At 40.5% G+C, this 15,612-nt stretch overlaps 1 protein-coding gene across 1 annotated transcript in view; it reads right to left on the bottom strand.

The window, feature by feature from the left end:
* The window catches only part of clic4 (chloride intracellular channel 4), a 125,319-nt gene extending 121,302 nt beyond the window's left edge, over positions 1-4,017 (bottom strand). Inside the window, exon 1 of the mRNA XM_039740903.1 lies at positions 3,517-4,017. Coding sequence (XP_039596837.1) covers positions 3,517-3,585 — 69 coding nt within the window. The 5' untranslated portion in view covers positions 3,586-4,017. The remainder of the gene's footprint in view (positions 1-3,516) is intronic.
* Between the last annotated feature and the right edge of the window lie 11,595 nt (positions 4,018-15,612).

The following is a 15,612-nucleotide window of genomic DNA, read 5'->3' as shown; positions in this document are numbered from 1 at the left end:
CACGTCGCTGAATATCCCTGGGAGTCCAGCTAAATCGGTCATTAAGGAATGGAAAGAGCACGGCACAGCCCGGAAATCTACCCAGAGCAGGCTGTCCGCAAGAACTGAGTGATCAGGCAAGAAGTAACCTAGTGAGGGAGGTCTGCAGCAGACCTAAGAGAACTCTGAAGGAGTTACAAGTTACAGTTGCTGAGAATGGAGAGACTGTGCATATAAAAACTGTTCACCACTCTCAGTTTTATTGTAGAGTGACAAAGAGAAAGACACTCTTAAAAAATGCACAACAAATCTCAGGAAGAATCTGCCAAAAGATATGAGGGAGATTCTAACATCAGCAAGAAGAGGTTCTGTGGTCTAATGAGACAAAATTAACCTTTTTGGCTATCGAACTATATATTTGGCATTAGCCAAACAATGTACATTATTACCATCTCCACCGTGGAGCATGGTGGTGCCAACATCCTGCTGTGGGGATGCAGAGATGCAGAACACTTGTCAGGGTAGAGGATAAAATTCATGAATCAAAATACAGGGTAAATCCTGGAAGAAAGCCAGATACAGTCTGAAAGAAACCTGTGCCTTTGCAGAACACTTCCTTTCCAGCAAGACAACGACTTCAAGCATAAAGCTAAAACTACACAGGGATGGCTTAAAAACAACAATATTAATGTCTTGGAGTGGCCAGATTAGAGCCCAGATCTCAAGCTAATTAAGAGTGTGTGACTGGACTTGAAAAATGGCTGTTCACTCACAAATCCCATGAAAACTGACAAGAGATTGAGCAGTTTTGCAAAGACGATTAGGGGGAAAAAACTGCTGTTTCCAGATGTGAAAAGCTGGTAGAGAGAGAGACTTGTGCAGAAAGCCTCAAGGCTGGAACTGCTGCCAAGGGCTGATCTACTAAATACTGACTTGAAGGAGGTAAAAATTTGTATAAGATCCATTATTTTGTGTTTTGTATTGCTGAAGGCCAATAACTATAGACAGGTGATCTCCACTGACCTAACTCTGTGACTTCTAAAACCAACTGGCTGTACTGGTGATGATTTAGGAGTGTCACATTTGTTCACTCTGTACTGAACTGTTTTGACTATTGACATTAAGGGTTCTTTTTATGTTGAGCAGTGTCATAACAGCTAAATTAAATCCCCAGTAATTCAATGTTGTATAATAATAAAATGAGGCCACTTTCCAAGGGTGTAAATACTTTTTATCGGCACTACATGAAGGCTCATCCCACTGTTCGATTACTGGTCTGTGATTCAGCAACCTATTTTCTGAAGCCAGTTTTATCCCATTACAGGATCACATGTACCTGCAGACAATCTCAAAGCAATAAGGAACAAGACTGAAGCAAACCCCACACACTCTTGCACACACACATACTCATAACCATACAGTAGATGTTGATTCAGAATGGTTCAATGACTTAACAGCTACTACTGTATCTTTTTACCCTAATCTCTATATCAGGGTACTCAGATCTGGTCCTTGACTTCTGCAGTGGCTGACGGTTTGTGCTTTAACCAAATTTCTAACGAGAAATCATTATTTAATACCAAAGCAATAGGTTTTTAATCTTAGTTTTAGTTAGCTTGTTTCTTTCTGTTCAGAACCCTTAATTGCCCATTTTAATGTTTTTTAGGTTTTAATTGTTGCCTTTTTTAACTACCCATCAGTTATTAGTGAGGTGCAAATCATAAAGGAATCACCAGCTCTGCAGCTAATATTCTTCCAGTTAAACCTGCACACATACATTATAAAGTACCTGTGTTAATGTTTTGAAACAAATAAGCGAGAAACTGAGGACCAAGAGCTACAAACCTGTTCTGGATCACAAAACATGGATACAGTCTCAGAAAACGAAAAATCTAAAATGTGATAAAAAATATATAAAATGAAATACCAAGTTTCATTATCTGCAGGGCATGGCTTCTAATTACAAAACTGGCTCGAATGAAAACTTGCATATACTGTGGCCCTCCAGGACAGGCAGGATTTGAGTCCATTCATATGGCATCAAGGTTTCGGTTAAAGACTGCAAACTTGTAAAGTTGTAGGTTCAAATAATGCTAAGGACGTGATATAACCGTAAGCATAAGTGAGTCCTGTGCACCAATTAAAAAAAAAATAAAATAAATACAATCAACTTTATCTCTCAAATCTAATAATAAATAATAGGATGCATCTGGACCCCCAAACCCACAATGTCTGATTTTACCTAACACATCAATCATCCTTTTCTCACAGGTTTACTTAACTGGGACATTTAAGAAAGGAATACTCATTAAAAGAGCAGCAAATTATACACACAAAAGTATAAAATATGTATCTGGCACTATGTCTATTGAAATAAAGGAAGACAAAAATAGATGCAGATACACCTCCACTATCACCTAACACTAAAGTTCATACGGGCGGTTTCGGCCCCCGAAATTCTTCAGACAACAGATCGGTCTTATTCAAAATGTTTAAATATACAAATTAATACATAAAGGGGCATCATTGTTTCTGCTGGCCAACGAACAATAAGCAAACGTCGCAGTGACAACCACGTAAACCGTGAATTCAATTCTTTATTTCCTCGCCCGTCTCCGCCCCCTCCACATCGAGCGAACACCCGACTCACTCGCCGCGCCGCCGCCCCGCCCTCTCCCGAGTTCCATGGCGCGGCGTGGCAGGCGGCTGGGCTCAAGAGGCGCGTTGCCGGAGTAACGGAGGTTGAAAAAAATGTGTATATAAAGTGGGAGCGCGAGCCAGACGAGCCACCGAGACGTGAACTGCGAGAAAAAGAAGTCGAGGACTTGGCGACCCCACCCCACTTACTCGGAGACTCGGCGGACCATCCACTCATTTGACGAGCTAACGGTATTCACAACTAACGGTCAGGATGACCACCTGCAGGCGTTCACTTCTCTGCACCCTGCACTGGACTTGTATACAAATTGTGATCGTTAGTATTGTGCTCATTAAAGTCATGCAGTTCTTGGCGTTAGGGTCCCTTTGTAAAAAAGAATAAAGAACACGCCCCTTTTGTGAAAGAACACAACCAGTGCGGATTATACTTTACCTATTAATCATACGCACAGTAATAAAAATATCGAATGATACAGCCACACAGAGTCAGTATATTAGAAAAGGACATAATAATAATAAAAAAAGTTTTAAGGAAAACACATCTCCAGAGCGTAGCGGTCCCGGGAATATTGTTGTGCGGGCGCCCGTAATCTCCGAAACGCGCCAAAGTGGTCTGTTTCTGCCCCCCACCCCAAGCACACCTTTTCCCCAACGGATTCTAAAAGCGTTAAGTTTCGAGAAGTATGTGCACTTGTCACTCACTTTTAAGAACTGTTTTCGGGTAATAAAATAACGGTGCATTTCGCGAGACTTTATACACCACCTTGTCCGCGTTTTCTTCTTTTTTAAGGCGCAATTCTTAGTCCTATGGGATCCGTCCCATTGTCAAAAAGTGCAATCCCGAGAGGCGATGTAATCGCAATCCGTTTTTTTCCTTACCTTTACGAAGAGCTCGATCGCCGGCTCGTTATCGCCCTTTAGTCCGTTCAGGGGTACAGAGAGGGACATGGTGTCTCCTTTGGGTCTTCAGTCTCCTAGTACGCGGCGAAATGAAAAGAATACGCTTCTCTTCTGTGTCCCAGTGCGACCCACTCAACTTTTCTCCTTCGCTACAGAAGTTTTCCACGGGAGGCCTTCGTTTTCGCTCGTATGGCAGCTTTATATCCAAGCGGAGGTGGCAAGGGCAGAACAGTCCTGGTGATGTCAGCAAAAAGGCCAGGAGGGATGCTTTAGTTTAGTATCTTTATTGCGATGGAGAGCAGTGGCTAGTTCAGCGTTGCTCCAGCACCAACTCCCAGACTCTCTCGTGATCGTGTTACATCATCCTTGAAGCCCTCAGCCCAGCGAAGAAAAAAGAACAAAAAAAAATGCAAGGACAATATTTAAAGCTCTGATGTCACACTCTGTCTCCGTAAGGCCGTGCACAGTGGGCTGGACTAAAAAGGGAGAGGGAGGGGAAAGGCAACGCCAGGCTCGGATCTATTAGCCAGTCCTGCAAATCAGACGTGTCTGACGGATGCGAGTAGTAAAGCTCAAGTAAAAAGATTTGTGAAGAATGGAAATTGAGGAGTCAGAGACGGTTTTGGAAAGAAATGACATAACGTCCACACCCTTTTTGTGAGTGGGCTGCGCCGTGCTTAGTAATCTCAGAAGTAGCCAGAAATGCGGCCACAGGAAAGGGATTTGATGTATTAAGATACAAAGGGAACACTGTCCGGCCGGGGAGGGACACTCCACGTGTTTGACAGCCGCTATTTGTAGGCGGGTTAAGTAAGGCTTTGCTGGTAATGCGGAGTCTGGAATGACGTGTCCAGCCGACTTTATTAGGTACTGTCCTAATCCGTGAAATGACGGCGAACGCTGCACCTCGTGTGGCTGCTGAGATCTCTGTTTTTAAACGCACATCACAAGGATTTGCCTTTTTTGTCACATAAACGAAACATTCCTCTCACGCTTCCTCACAATGAATCGCCACATTCTGAACTGTATTTGACAGTAGCAGTCATCAGCTAAAAACTCTGTGTGCGCCGTATGGTAGTCGCGAGAGTACTACAAGAGCTGGGAAGGGTGGTTGTGCAGTCCCTAGATGCTGGAACGGGAACACTTAACGTTTGCTCCCGCAACGGAGCAGTGTTAACGGCACGATCGGCGAGCAGGAGGGTTTCTGCTAACAACCCAGTTCCCGCTTTAACATCGGTGGGTGTACACGCCGTGAAGTCCATTCGATTTAGAGTCGTAAGGGCCTATTCCCAATCCGCAGTGGGCTCAAACCCTGGTTGAAACCAACTTTGGGCAGGTTTCAACATCCATGTGCACTTAAAAATTAAGGGGCCAGAGTGATTCTTCAGAGCGATGCCATGAGGAACCCACTTTTGGTTTCTAAAACAGCTATCCACATTAAGGTCCTACAAATAACTTTTTTAGATCTGTAGAAGTTTCCATAAATAACCATGAATAGATGGTAACAGCTTTGTGAAATACTCATAGGTTTATTATTTTAAAAGGACTCTCGCTGCATAATAGCAGGCTAAGTTGAGATTTTCCTGATGTGTCAGTGTCCTGCTGATTAAATATGATTAAGTTTTTATAATAATTTGTCAGGTAGCCTACTGTACACTCTTAAAAAATATTGTTTTTTTAATGGAATTTTATGGTTCTTTATTGGGTTGTGTGGTTCCTTTTAGAACTGTTGCTTTAAAAAGTACTATTTCATTCTTGGAAGAGTTCTCTGCATATTTATGCTTTGAAAAACCTCTGAATATGTAGGAAAAGAACTCAAATCATTAATGTATAGTAGGCTACCTAGAAGGACACTAACAGATTAAGAAAACTTGGATTTAGCCTGCGTTATTATATGCAACAAGAGTCCTTTAAAAATCAGGACGTACAGGTGTTTCACAAATCTGTTACTATCTAGGCAGCACGGTGGCACAGTGGGTAGCACTGTGCGCAGTGGGTAGTGGAGTTTGCATGTTCTCCCCGTGCCTGCGTAGGTTTCCTCCCACAGTCCAATGCAGGTTAGGTGTACTGGCTATCCTAAATTGGCCCTAGTGTGTGCTTGGTGTGTGTGTGTGCCTTGCGGTGGGCTGGCGCCCTACCTGGGGATTGCTTCCTGCCTTGCGCTCTGTGTTGGCTGGGATTGGCTCCAGCAGACCCCTGTGACCCTGTAGTTAGGATACAGTGGGTTGGATAATGGATTTATGGATGTTACCATCTATTCACATTTATTTATGTTTATTTTTAAGATGGAACAATAAAGTTATCTGTTTTGTCCACATATTAGGAATTCATATGCAATGAATTAAAAGGTTCTTTGTCAAGCATTTGTCAAGCATTAGTTCTATGAGGAACCACACAAGCCAGTAATGTGCCATCTTAGGGCTGTTATTTTTAAGAGTGTAGTCACAGAGTATACATGCTCATGGCAATGTGGAAGGAAAACAGAAGCAGCTGGGGAAATGCAGTGCTGATGTCCTGGGAACATGAAAACTCCACACAGACCGTCATTCAAACCCTGAGCAGCCCAAATCAAGCAGCTCAGTGCTTCATCCATCCCTCTGAAAAAATATGCAGGTGATGGACGTATCTTAGATTCTAAAGGGGGCAAAGCGAAATATTTGACTGAAAATGGCATCTCCAATACAAGGAGGAATGGTGACATCATACTATTGAGAGGTAAACAATAACCAAGAGAACCTTTTGGGCATCGATACACATCAATAATCTGTCTGTAATACACAAGGCAGTTAAGCAAGCCACATAAATAAATCTAAGCCCGTTGACTCCTGAAGGGGAAGAAAGACAACAATAAACCATAATGGAGATAATTTAGAAACCTAAGTCACATCATCTTAGGTACGTAACCTCAAGCACACCAACAAACCAGCAGTTATTTTAAAGGAATACTCCACCCATAAAATTTGTTATGTTACTGAAAAATAATATACTGTAGATGGCCCAGAATAATTTTAATCTCATGTTTTCAAGCAGAACAGAGATAACAACCATTCTGCTATAATGGACATCGTGGCCACAGCAAATAATATAAAATTGTCCATGAAAACATTTCAGCATTACTCGTGTAGCATAAACCAAGCATCAAGTCATCCGGTCATATTCTCATAACATGCAAAATGCATTCATTTTTCTTAAAATATTGTTAAATAAATACTTCCAGAAAATAAGAGCAGTGCACACAAGAGAAATGTGTTCACACAGTCTCAGTTAAAGACAAGATGCTGGACCAATAAATGAGGAGAAAAGGCAGGACTTCCATTCAAAAGCTAATTTCTTGTATTCCCTTAATGTGATGCTTAATGATGACAAATCTGTTCAAGTTTGCCATTTTCATACTCCGTGTCATTTTTGAAATGTTATTTACCCAATGTAGTTTGTAGTAATGCCCGAGAATATTTTTTCATCTTGTGGTTTCATGCAGAAGAGAGATAAAGGCTCTAATAGAACAAATGTCTATGGTGACCAATGCTGGGCAACAGCAAACGATATCAAAACGTCCATGAAAAAACCTCAGTTACTCGTGTTGCATAAACCCATTTGTCAAGTCATCTAGTCGCATTCTCACAGCATCCCAAAACGCATGTATTTTTAAGAAAACATTTTGCAATAAATCACATCTGAAAAACGCTCATGTAAACTAAAATGAAATGTGTTAGGACTCGCTCTGACTCATTGGTCACAAGACCGACTCAGTATCAGCATATTCATTGGCTAACATTACGTTTCTTGTAATATCAACAGTGCAAAGTGGGGGCCGCAATGCATTGTAATCAGCACATGCTCCCAACAAAGTTTACTGAGACGTGTACAAATAAAAATTAAAAGTTCAAGGGAAGTAAGTGAAAACATTATCAAGAAGAGAACATGCCTTGTACCTGTACGTATCCGAGATGTTTCAACAGTAGAAGGTCAATTCGCAGGTGCAGTGTCACAGCCTGCTGCTAAATAATCCCGAGGTACTCCAGTTATGGATATGAATATAAATGTTATGATAGGCGGCAGCTCTTCAATTCAAATGCTTTTTGCATCTGCGCATATTCCATTTACATTTTTTTTTTTTTTTATTAATTTTATTACAATCAATACATAGCAATCAAGTTTTTACAAAAAAAAAGAATTATGCTAAGAACAGATCGATCCCCACCCTTGAGAGAGAGAGCAAGCCAAACGGTGTAAAATTTAAGGCTTTTAAAAATACCTAAATCAACAAATTCTCTGTGCTTTATAAAATCATTTCAAAATATTACTGATTAGATCCTGCCATGTTTTTAAAAAAGTCTGCACAGATCCTCTAACTGAGTATTTGATTTTTTCCAATTTTAAATAATATAACACATCAGTTTCCCACTGACTTAAAAGAGGAGAGTTTGGGTTCTTCCAGTTTATCAGAATGAGTCTGCGTGCCAACAGTGTAGTGAATGCAATCACAATTTGTTTGTCTTTCTCCACTTTAAGACCCTCTGGAAGAACCCCAAACACAGCTGTTAATGGGTTAGGAGGGATTGTGAGTCCAAGACTGTCTGAGAGGTAATTAAAAATTTTTGTCCAGAATAATGTTAATTTGGAGCAGGCCCAGAACATGTGACCTAGTGAGGCTGGGGCTTGGTTGCAACGTTCGCAGGTTGGATCATGCCCTGGAAACATTTTGGAGAGTTTTAGTCGAGACAGATGTGCTCGATATATAATTTTGAGTTGTATAATTGTATGCTTTGCGCATATGGAGCTTGAGTGAATTCTCTGCATTGCTACTTTCCACTCCTTTTCTGATATATTAATTGAGAGGTCATTTTCCCAGTGTCCTCTTGGATCTTTGAAAGGAAGGGATTGTAAAAGGATTTTATATATTGTAGAGATGGAGTCTAACTCCTTGAAATTGAGCAATAATTTTTCCAGCGTGGATGAGGGTGCAAGATGAGGAAAATCTGGAAGGTTCTGTTTAACAAAGTTCCTGATTTGAAGATAGTGAAAGAAATTTGTAGCTGGAATGTTAAATTTGGAATGTAATTGTTCATAGGATGCAAAGCGTTGTCTATATAAAGATCTCTAAGCAAGTTAATTCCAAATTTTTCCAGATATTAAAACTGCATATGTTTGTGAGGGTTGAAAGAGGTGGTTCTTTTGCAGGGGTGCCACAGAAAGAAGCTTCTCCGTCTTAAAATGCTTTCTACATTGGTTCCAGATTCTAAGTGAGTGGAGCACAATTGGGTTATTAGTGTATTGCCGATAACGTGTGTTTATTGGAGCACAAAGCAAGGAATACAAAGAAGTACTGCAGGATTTTACTTCTATTGCGGTCCATGCCTGTGTATGTTCTTCTATTTGTGTCCAGGTTCTTATCGACTGTATATTTGCGCCCAGTAATAAAACTGGAAGTTAGGTAGAGCCATGCCGCCTTCTGCCTTTTGTCTTTGTAGGGTCGCTCTTTTGATGCGTGGATGTTTAGAATTCCAAATAAATGAGGTTATTGTTGAATCTAATTGCTTAAAGAACGATTTATTAATGTATATTGGTATGTTTTGAAATAAAAAGGAGCTTAGGAAGAATATTCATCTTAACAGTGTTAATTCTTCCAGCTAGTGTGAGATGAAGGGTTGACCATCTATGCAAGTCTTGTTTAATTTTTTCCATGCAGACGACGAAATTTTGTTGATAAAGAGCTTTATGTTTACTTGTGATGTTTACCCCGAGGTATTTAAACTGTTCTGCAATGATAAAAGGAAGGGTGTCTAATCTAATATTATATGCTTGCGAATTCACGGAAAGAGTACACTTTTATTCAGATTAATTCTGAGACCAGAGAGCTTTTGAAATTCTGTGAGTGCTGCTAAGACTGCAGGCACAGAATTTTCTGGGTCCGATATATACAGTACCATGTCATCTGCATATAATGAGATTTTCTGTTCCAGTCCTTCTCTGCTAATCCCCTTTATCTGATCAGTATTTCGACAATGTATTGCCAGTGGTTCAATGGCAATTGCAAACAGCAGTGGTGACAAAGGGCATCCTTGTCTTGTGCCACGCTCTAGTTTAAAGTAGTCTGAGCAAATGTTATTGATGCAAACTGAAGCTTCTGGGTTAGTATACAGTAATTTAATCCATGCACAAATGTTGGGCCAAACCCAAACTTCTCCAAAATAGTAAAAGGTATTTCCATTCAATCATGTCGAATGCTTTTTCTGCATCCAATGATAATAATATTTCTGGGGTGTTTGATTTAGTTGGTGAGTATATTACATTAAACAGGCGTCGAAGATTTGAAGATAAGTGTCGGCCCCTAATAAATCCAGTTTGGTCTTGTGATATTACTGAGGGAGCACTTTCTCCATCCTTCTAGCTATGATTTTAGAGAGTATTTTAACGTCGTTATTCAGAAGTGAAATTGGTCTGTATGATGCACATTGTAATAAGTCCTTATTTTGTTTTGGGAAGACAGTGATTAGTGCTTGGCGAAAGGTTTGTGGAAGAGATTGGTTATCTCTGGCTTCTGTAAATGTTGCTAATAGGAGGGAGCTAGCTGAGCGGAGAATTTCTTGTAAAACTCTGCAGGGTAGCCATCAGGGCCTGCTGCTTTTCCACCTTGGAGTGACTTTATAGCATCCAGTAATTCTGATAATGACAGAGGTTTATCGAGCTCCTCCACACTAATAGCGTCAATTTGTGGTATCTGTAATTTATCCAGAAATGCATTAGATTGTATATTGTCTTCTTTAAACTCAGTAGTATATAGGGATTTATAGTAGTCTCTAAAAGTGTACATTATATTTTTGTGTTCGATGATTTTATCTCCGTTCGTGTTAGTAATTACGAGATTGCGTTGCGTACATCTTGCTTGTGGATTTGTTGCGCTAAAAGCTTATTAGCTTTCTCTCCATGTTCATAATAATGATGTCTGGATTTGTAAATTAGTTGTTCGGTTTCTTTAGTTGTCAAGAGGTTTAATTCTGAATGTAGAGCCTGCCTCCTCTTATGTAGAGTCTCGCTTGGTAGTCTGGCATGTTCTTCATCTATTTTAGTAATTTTGCTTTTTATCTCTGCTACTTTCTTCGCTTCGGATTTATTTCTGTGGGAAAGATATGAGATAATCTGTCCTCTTAAGAAGGCCTTAAGAGTTTCCCAGAGTATTCCTGCAGAGATCTCAGGGGATGTATTTGTCTCTAGAAAGAATTCAATTTGTTTGGATATAAATTCAGTACAATTCTCGTCAGCTAATAGAAGCGGATTGAGACGCCATCTGCGGGGTGAGTGTATGGGGCTTAGTAATTTAATTCCATTTACATTTATGTGTTTCCCAGATGTGATTTATTCCATAACAATTTAGTGAAAAAACATGTGTTTGGGACATTGTGAACATACAATTGGATGACCTGACATTTTAATTTTACAACATGAGTCAGTGCATTTTTTTCATGGATGTTTTGATATTGTTTGCTGTTGTCCAGTGTAGGTTGCCGTAGATGGCTATTCTATCAGAAACGTTTGTTACCTCTACTGCACGAAAACACGAAAAGCATACTTTTCTTGGGCATTGATTCAAACCATATGGTGTAAATAACATACAATATGTGGCCAAAAGTTTGTGGACACCTGACCATCACACCTATATGAGCTTATTGGAAATCCCATTCCAGAAGCATGGGCATTAATATGGAGTTGTCCCGTTTGTGGTTATAACAGCCTCAACTCTTCTGGGAAGGCTTTCCACAAGATTTTGGAATGTGTCTGTGGGAATTTGTGCCCATTTAGCCAAAAGAGCATTAGTGAGGTCAGATACTGATGTTGGACACAATGACTTGTCTCACAATGGGTGCTGAAATATATCCCAAAGGTGTTCAGCAGGGATGAGGTCAGGGCTTTGTGCAGGCTGCTTGATTCCTCCACGCCAAACTCATCAGACCATGTCATTATGGACCTTCCTTTCTGCTCAGGAGCACAGTCATGCTGGAACACAAAAGGGACTTTCTCAAACTGTTGCCGCAAAGTTGGAAACACACAGGTGTCTCAAATATCTTCATATGCAGCTTCGTATTCTCCTGGTATCCACCATACCCAGATTCAGCCATCAGAATGGCAAATAGTGAAGCGTGATTCATCATTCCAGAAAATATATTTTCACTGCTCTAGAGTGTAAGGGAGTGTACTTCACACCATTCTAACTGATGATTGGCATGACACATAGTGAGCTTAGGACTGTGTGCAGGTGCTTGGCTACAGAAACCAATTTCATAAAGCTCCCAACACACAGTTCTTGTGATGATGTTGCTTCCGGAGGCAGTCTGGAAGTCTGTTGTGAGTGATGTAACAGATGATAGGCAATTTTATGTGCCAAGTACTTCAGCACTCAGTGGTTCCACTGTGTAAGTTTGCACGGTCTACCACTTCATGCATGAGCTACTGTTGCTCATAGACACTTCCACTTCACAATAATATTACATATACAGTAATTGATTGGGGCAGATCTAGCAGTGCAGAAACGTCATGTACTGACTTATGGTAATGATGGTATCCCATGACAGTGTCACGTTTATTCACTGAGCTCTTCAGTTCAATGACTTCTACTTTGCAGCAACTGAAGACAGCTGCAGTAAAGGCTAGGCAAAGCCTCACTAGGGTAGAAACCCAGCACCTGGACTTCAGACAATCATTGTAAAGGATTTTTAACCAAATATTAATAATTATCATTATATTTATAATTATGTTAGTTTAGCAAAGTACTTTTGAGACCCTGGAAATGGAGGGGCTATGCAGAAAAGTGGCAGTCATTCTTAAACAGCTCATACGATATTTTTGGTAAACTCCTTAAAATAAAACTGAAAGTCTACACTTCAATCACACAATGATTGCTTAATTTGAAATCCATTGTGGCGGCATACAGAGACTTAATTATTAAAATTGTGGACCTTATGGACCTAACTGTATATAGCTCCTTTCCCATGGTCAAAGTGCTTCACAGAAATTCAGAAAGGACAACTGGGCATATACAACGTTGGGCACAAATTATATCCTCATAAAACGCTAAATAAATATACAGTAGATACAGGATACACAAAGCTTTGAAACAGAATAAGAGAGAATAAACCAGAATAAAATACAAAAATACAAATATCAGAAAAAAAATCCTGAACAGATAACATAATCTGTAGCACAAATACAACTCATCCAAAGCTACGGGACAGAGAAGGTAAACTGAAGGAAGGGTCAGAAAGTCAGAGTAAGTTAAACACCTCCCTGAACAGATGAGTTTTAAGTTGTTTTTTCAAAGAATGAATTGAGGAGGGTGATATAATTATTTTGGGAGTTCATTCCAAAGCCTGGACGCTACTGAGCTGAAGGCTCTGTCACCCATGTAGTGTAGGGTTAGGGTTAGGGTTAGCATTAACAGATTAACAGAATCAGTGCACCTTACTGGGTGGACAGGAGCAGAGTGATGGAGAAGGATGATGTAGTCCGGTGCAAAGCTATTTAAAGTTTTATAAGTTAGTAATAGAATTATAAATTAAATCAAGCGAGACACAAGTAGCCAGTGAAGGCAAAGCAGGATGGGTGTTGTGTCCTTGCTGTTTCAGGTCTGTGTAAGGACTCTTGCAGTGGAGCTACCAGTATGGAGTTACAACAGTGGATGTGACGTTTGATAAAAAAAACATGGACAAGTTTCTCAGAATTGGAAAATGAGATAACATGGGATATGGTACAAAGGTGGAAGTAAGAAAGTTTCTTAATGTGATTTATGTGGGTAAAATTAGGAAGGGAGGAACCAAAAATGACACCAAGATTGGGCCACAATATCATCACCAAGAGTGATTTACATACATGGAGCTCGTTTTCTGAAGCTAAGCCTTGATGTTAGTTAGCATGACTTCAGTTTTGTTACAGTTTAGGTTTAAATATTCCTATTTCAAAAAGATTTTAATTTAATTGAGGATGTGAGTTTCACTATGGACAAGAATAAAAATTGGGGGTTTGTCCTAAGCATAGAGCGAAAACCAAACTTAGGTAGAAGGGCCAAATCGGTACTGCTTTTGTGCCGTTAGTGTTCTGTTTTTGACTATGAGTGCCAATGCAGCAGGTTCACTTCATTTGATCCCTGCTGTTAACACTAGTTGGTAGTTAGGTTGATAGCTCACTAATTCTAGCAGCATGTTACTTTTTCCTGCCCCTACAACAGACCAAATGGACCATAGGCTCTTCTAGACTCTTCTAGAATTAAGAACAAGTCTGATAGTGCAATTCTCATTTAATTCAATACCATTTGAGTTAAAAATAGGCTTTTATTGTCTATTTACAGATGGACATGAATTCTAGTTGGCAAGAAAAGCTGCAAATACCTTCCTTAATATCATTTGTCTCCATAAAAATCTTTTCATACATGCAGCATGATTAACAACAAAATGCTGCACTGCAAAGTCAATAAATCTGTAGGATGGTACAGCGTTATCCTGCCATACACAACTCCAAAACAACTATAAAATAAGTAAAAACTTTTTGAAATGCATGCTATCACTCCATATTCAGATCTTGTTTTGGCTTTACACAAAATCGCTTGGTTATGATGAAAGCATTGTGAGTGCAGGTCAGCAGGGTAACAATCACACTTGGGCTTAGTATGGAACAAACGTGCCTAGTGTCAGTACTCCCTCAGAGTGTTGCCACAGCTTCAGTTTTGGGGCCTCTACTATTTATTGTTTATCTGCTTTCTTTATGTCAAATAATTCATCTACATGGCCTGGACTGTCAATGTTATGCTAGGCACACCCAGATATTGTTGTGGAAAAACTTTCCTCTGTCTACAACGAAGGCAATCACGGAGCTCAGATAAGAATACAGAACATTTCTTTGTTTGCAGAAAGTTATGCAAAAATGTCTGTGATGATGTGGGTTCGCTTCATGCTCCCGTCTGGCTTCTGGAAGCCCTTGAACCTGTCACCGCCGGTAATGTTACTGATGAGCAAGGCAGTGATGCACTACAATGGAGCAAGGGTATGGTGTAAAAGTGCCAAGTGCTTTTATTAAAACAACAATAAAACAAGTGATCAAATAAAAGTGCAGTGCATTAAATCTTTAAATAAATAATCCATTAAAATAGAAGTGAAGTTTAAAAAGAGGTTAAAACAATGCTGGAAACAGTCTCTTTAAAAACAAAGCCTGGTGTCTTCTTTTTACCTGGTGGCTCCCCTGCTTCTCCCATCGGGCTTTGCAACTGGAGAGTCGCCCTACCTGCAGCTGACCTTTCCACTCTACTGGTCTGGAGGCTTCCCAATCCCTGGCTTCGGTCTAGCACTCTCCAGGTTGACACTTGGCTTCCCTAACGATCAGGAGGCTCATGTCAGGGAATTCACCGCCCAAGCCTCCCGACTCCCGCTGCCTTCTCGGCCTTACGCAGCCAGCCGTCCTACTGCCAGTCACTCCCGTTTCTCCATAAAATGCTCAGCAGAAGCAACCACTTCTAACTGCTCTAGGTGTTGGCCAAACAACCCTGCTAGGGCTCAACTGTCCAGCTACCTGCCTGCGAGCCTTCGCTCGCTCACACCGTCTCTCTCTCTCTCTCTCTCTCCAGGCTGCTTCCTGCAACCTCCGTCTTTCTTTTTCCTTCCTTTTTCTTCTTTTCCCCTAGCCACCTCGCGCTTCTATTTATGAAGAGGACGTGGCAGCTGTGGCAATCAGCAGCTCCCAGGAGCAATTACAGATGCGGATGATTTCCCATCTGTGCACTTAGGTGAGAAACGCCCACATCACTAGCTCCCCAGGAACCGCTTCAGTCACACAACCATATCCCCTCGCTAAGCTGCAAGTGCGGCATTTATTTATTTTAAAACTGGCCTCTTGACATGAGCTGTGGACCCGCTATACCACAATGTCTCAGTCCACGGAGTGACCCATCAATTAAACAATTCATCTGCTTTATAACTTTTCTATTACCATTACCTCATCTAACACATCACATCATCTCTTAATATGCAGACTTTTTATTACCTTATCCAATCAACTTATTCCACCAGTAATTTGACTCCTGTTGGTCTTCCC

This window comes from Polypterus senegalus, chromosome 17 (assembly GCF_016835505.1).
Source record: "Polypterus senegalus isolate Bchr_013 chromosome 17, ASM1683550v1, whole genome shotgun sequence".
Classification (NCBI taxonomy): Eukaryota; Metazoa; Chordata; class Cladistia; order Polypteriformes; family Polypteridae; genus Polypterus; species Polypterus senegalus.
The sequence above is the reverse complement of the archived record's forward strand: the minus strand, read 5'-3'. Positions and strand labels throughout refer to the sequence as shown.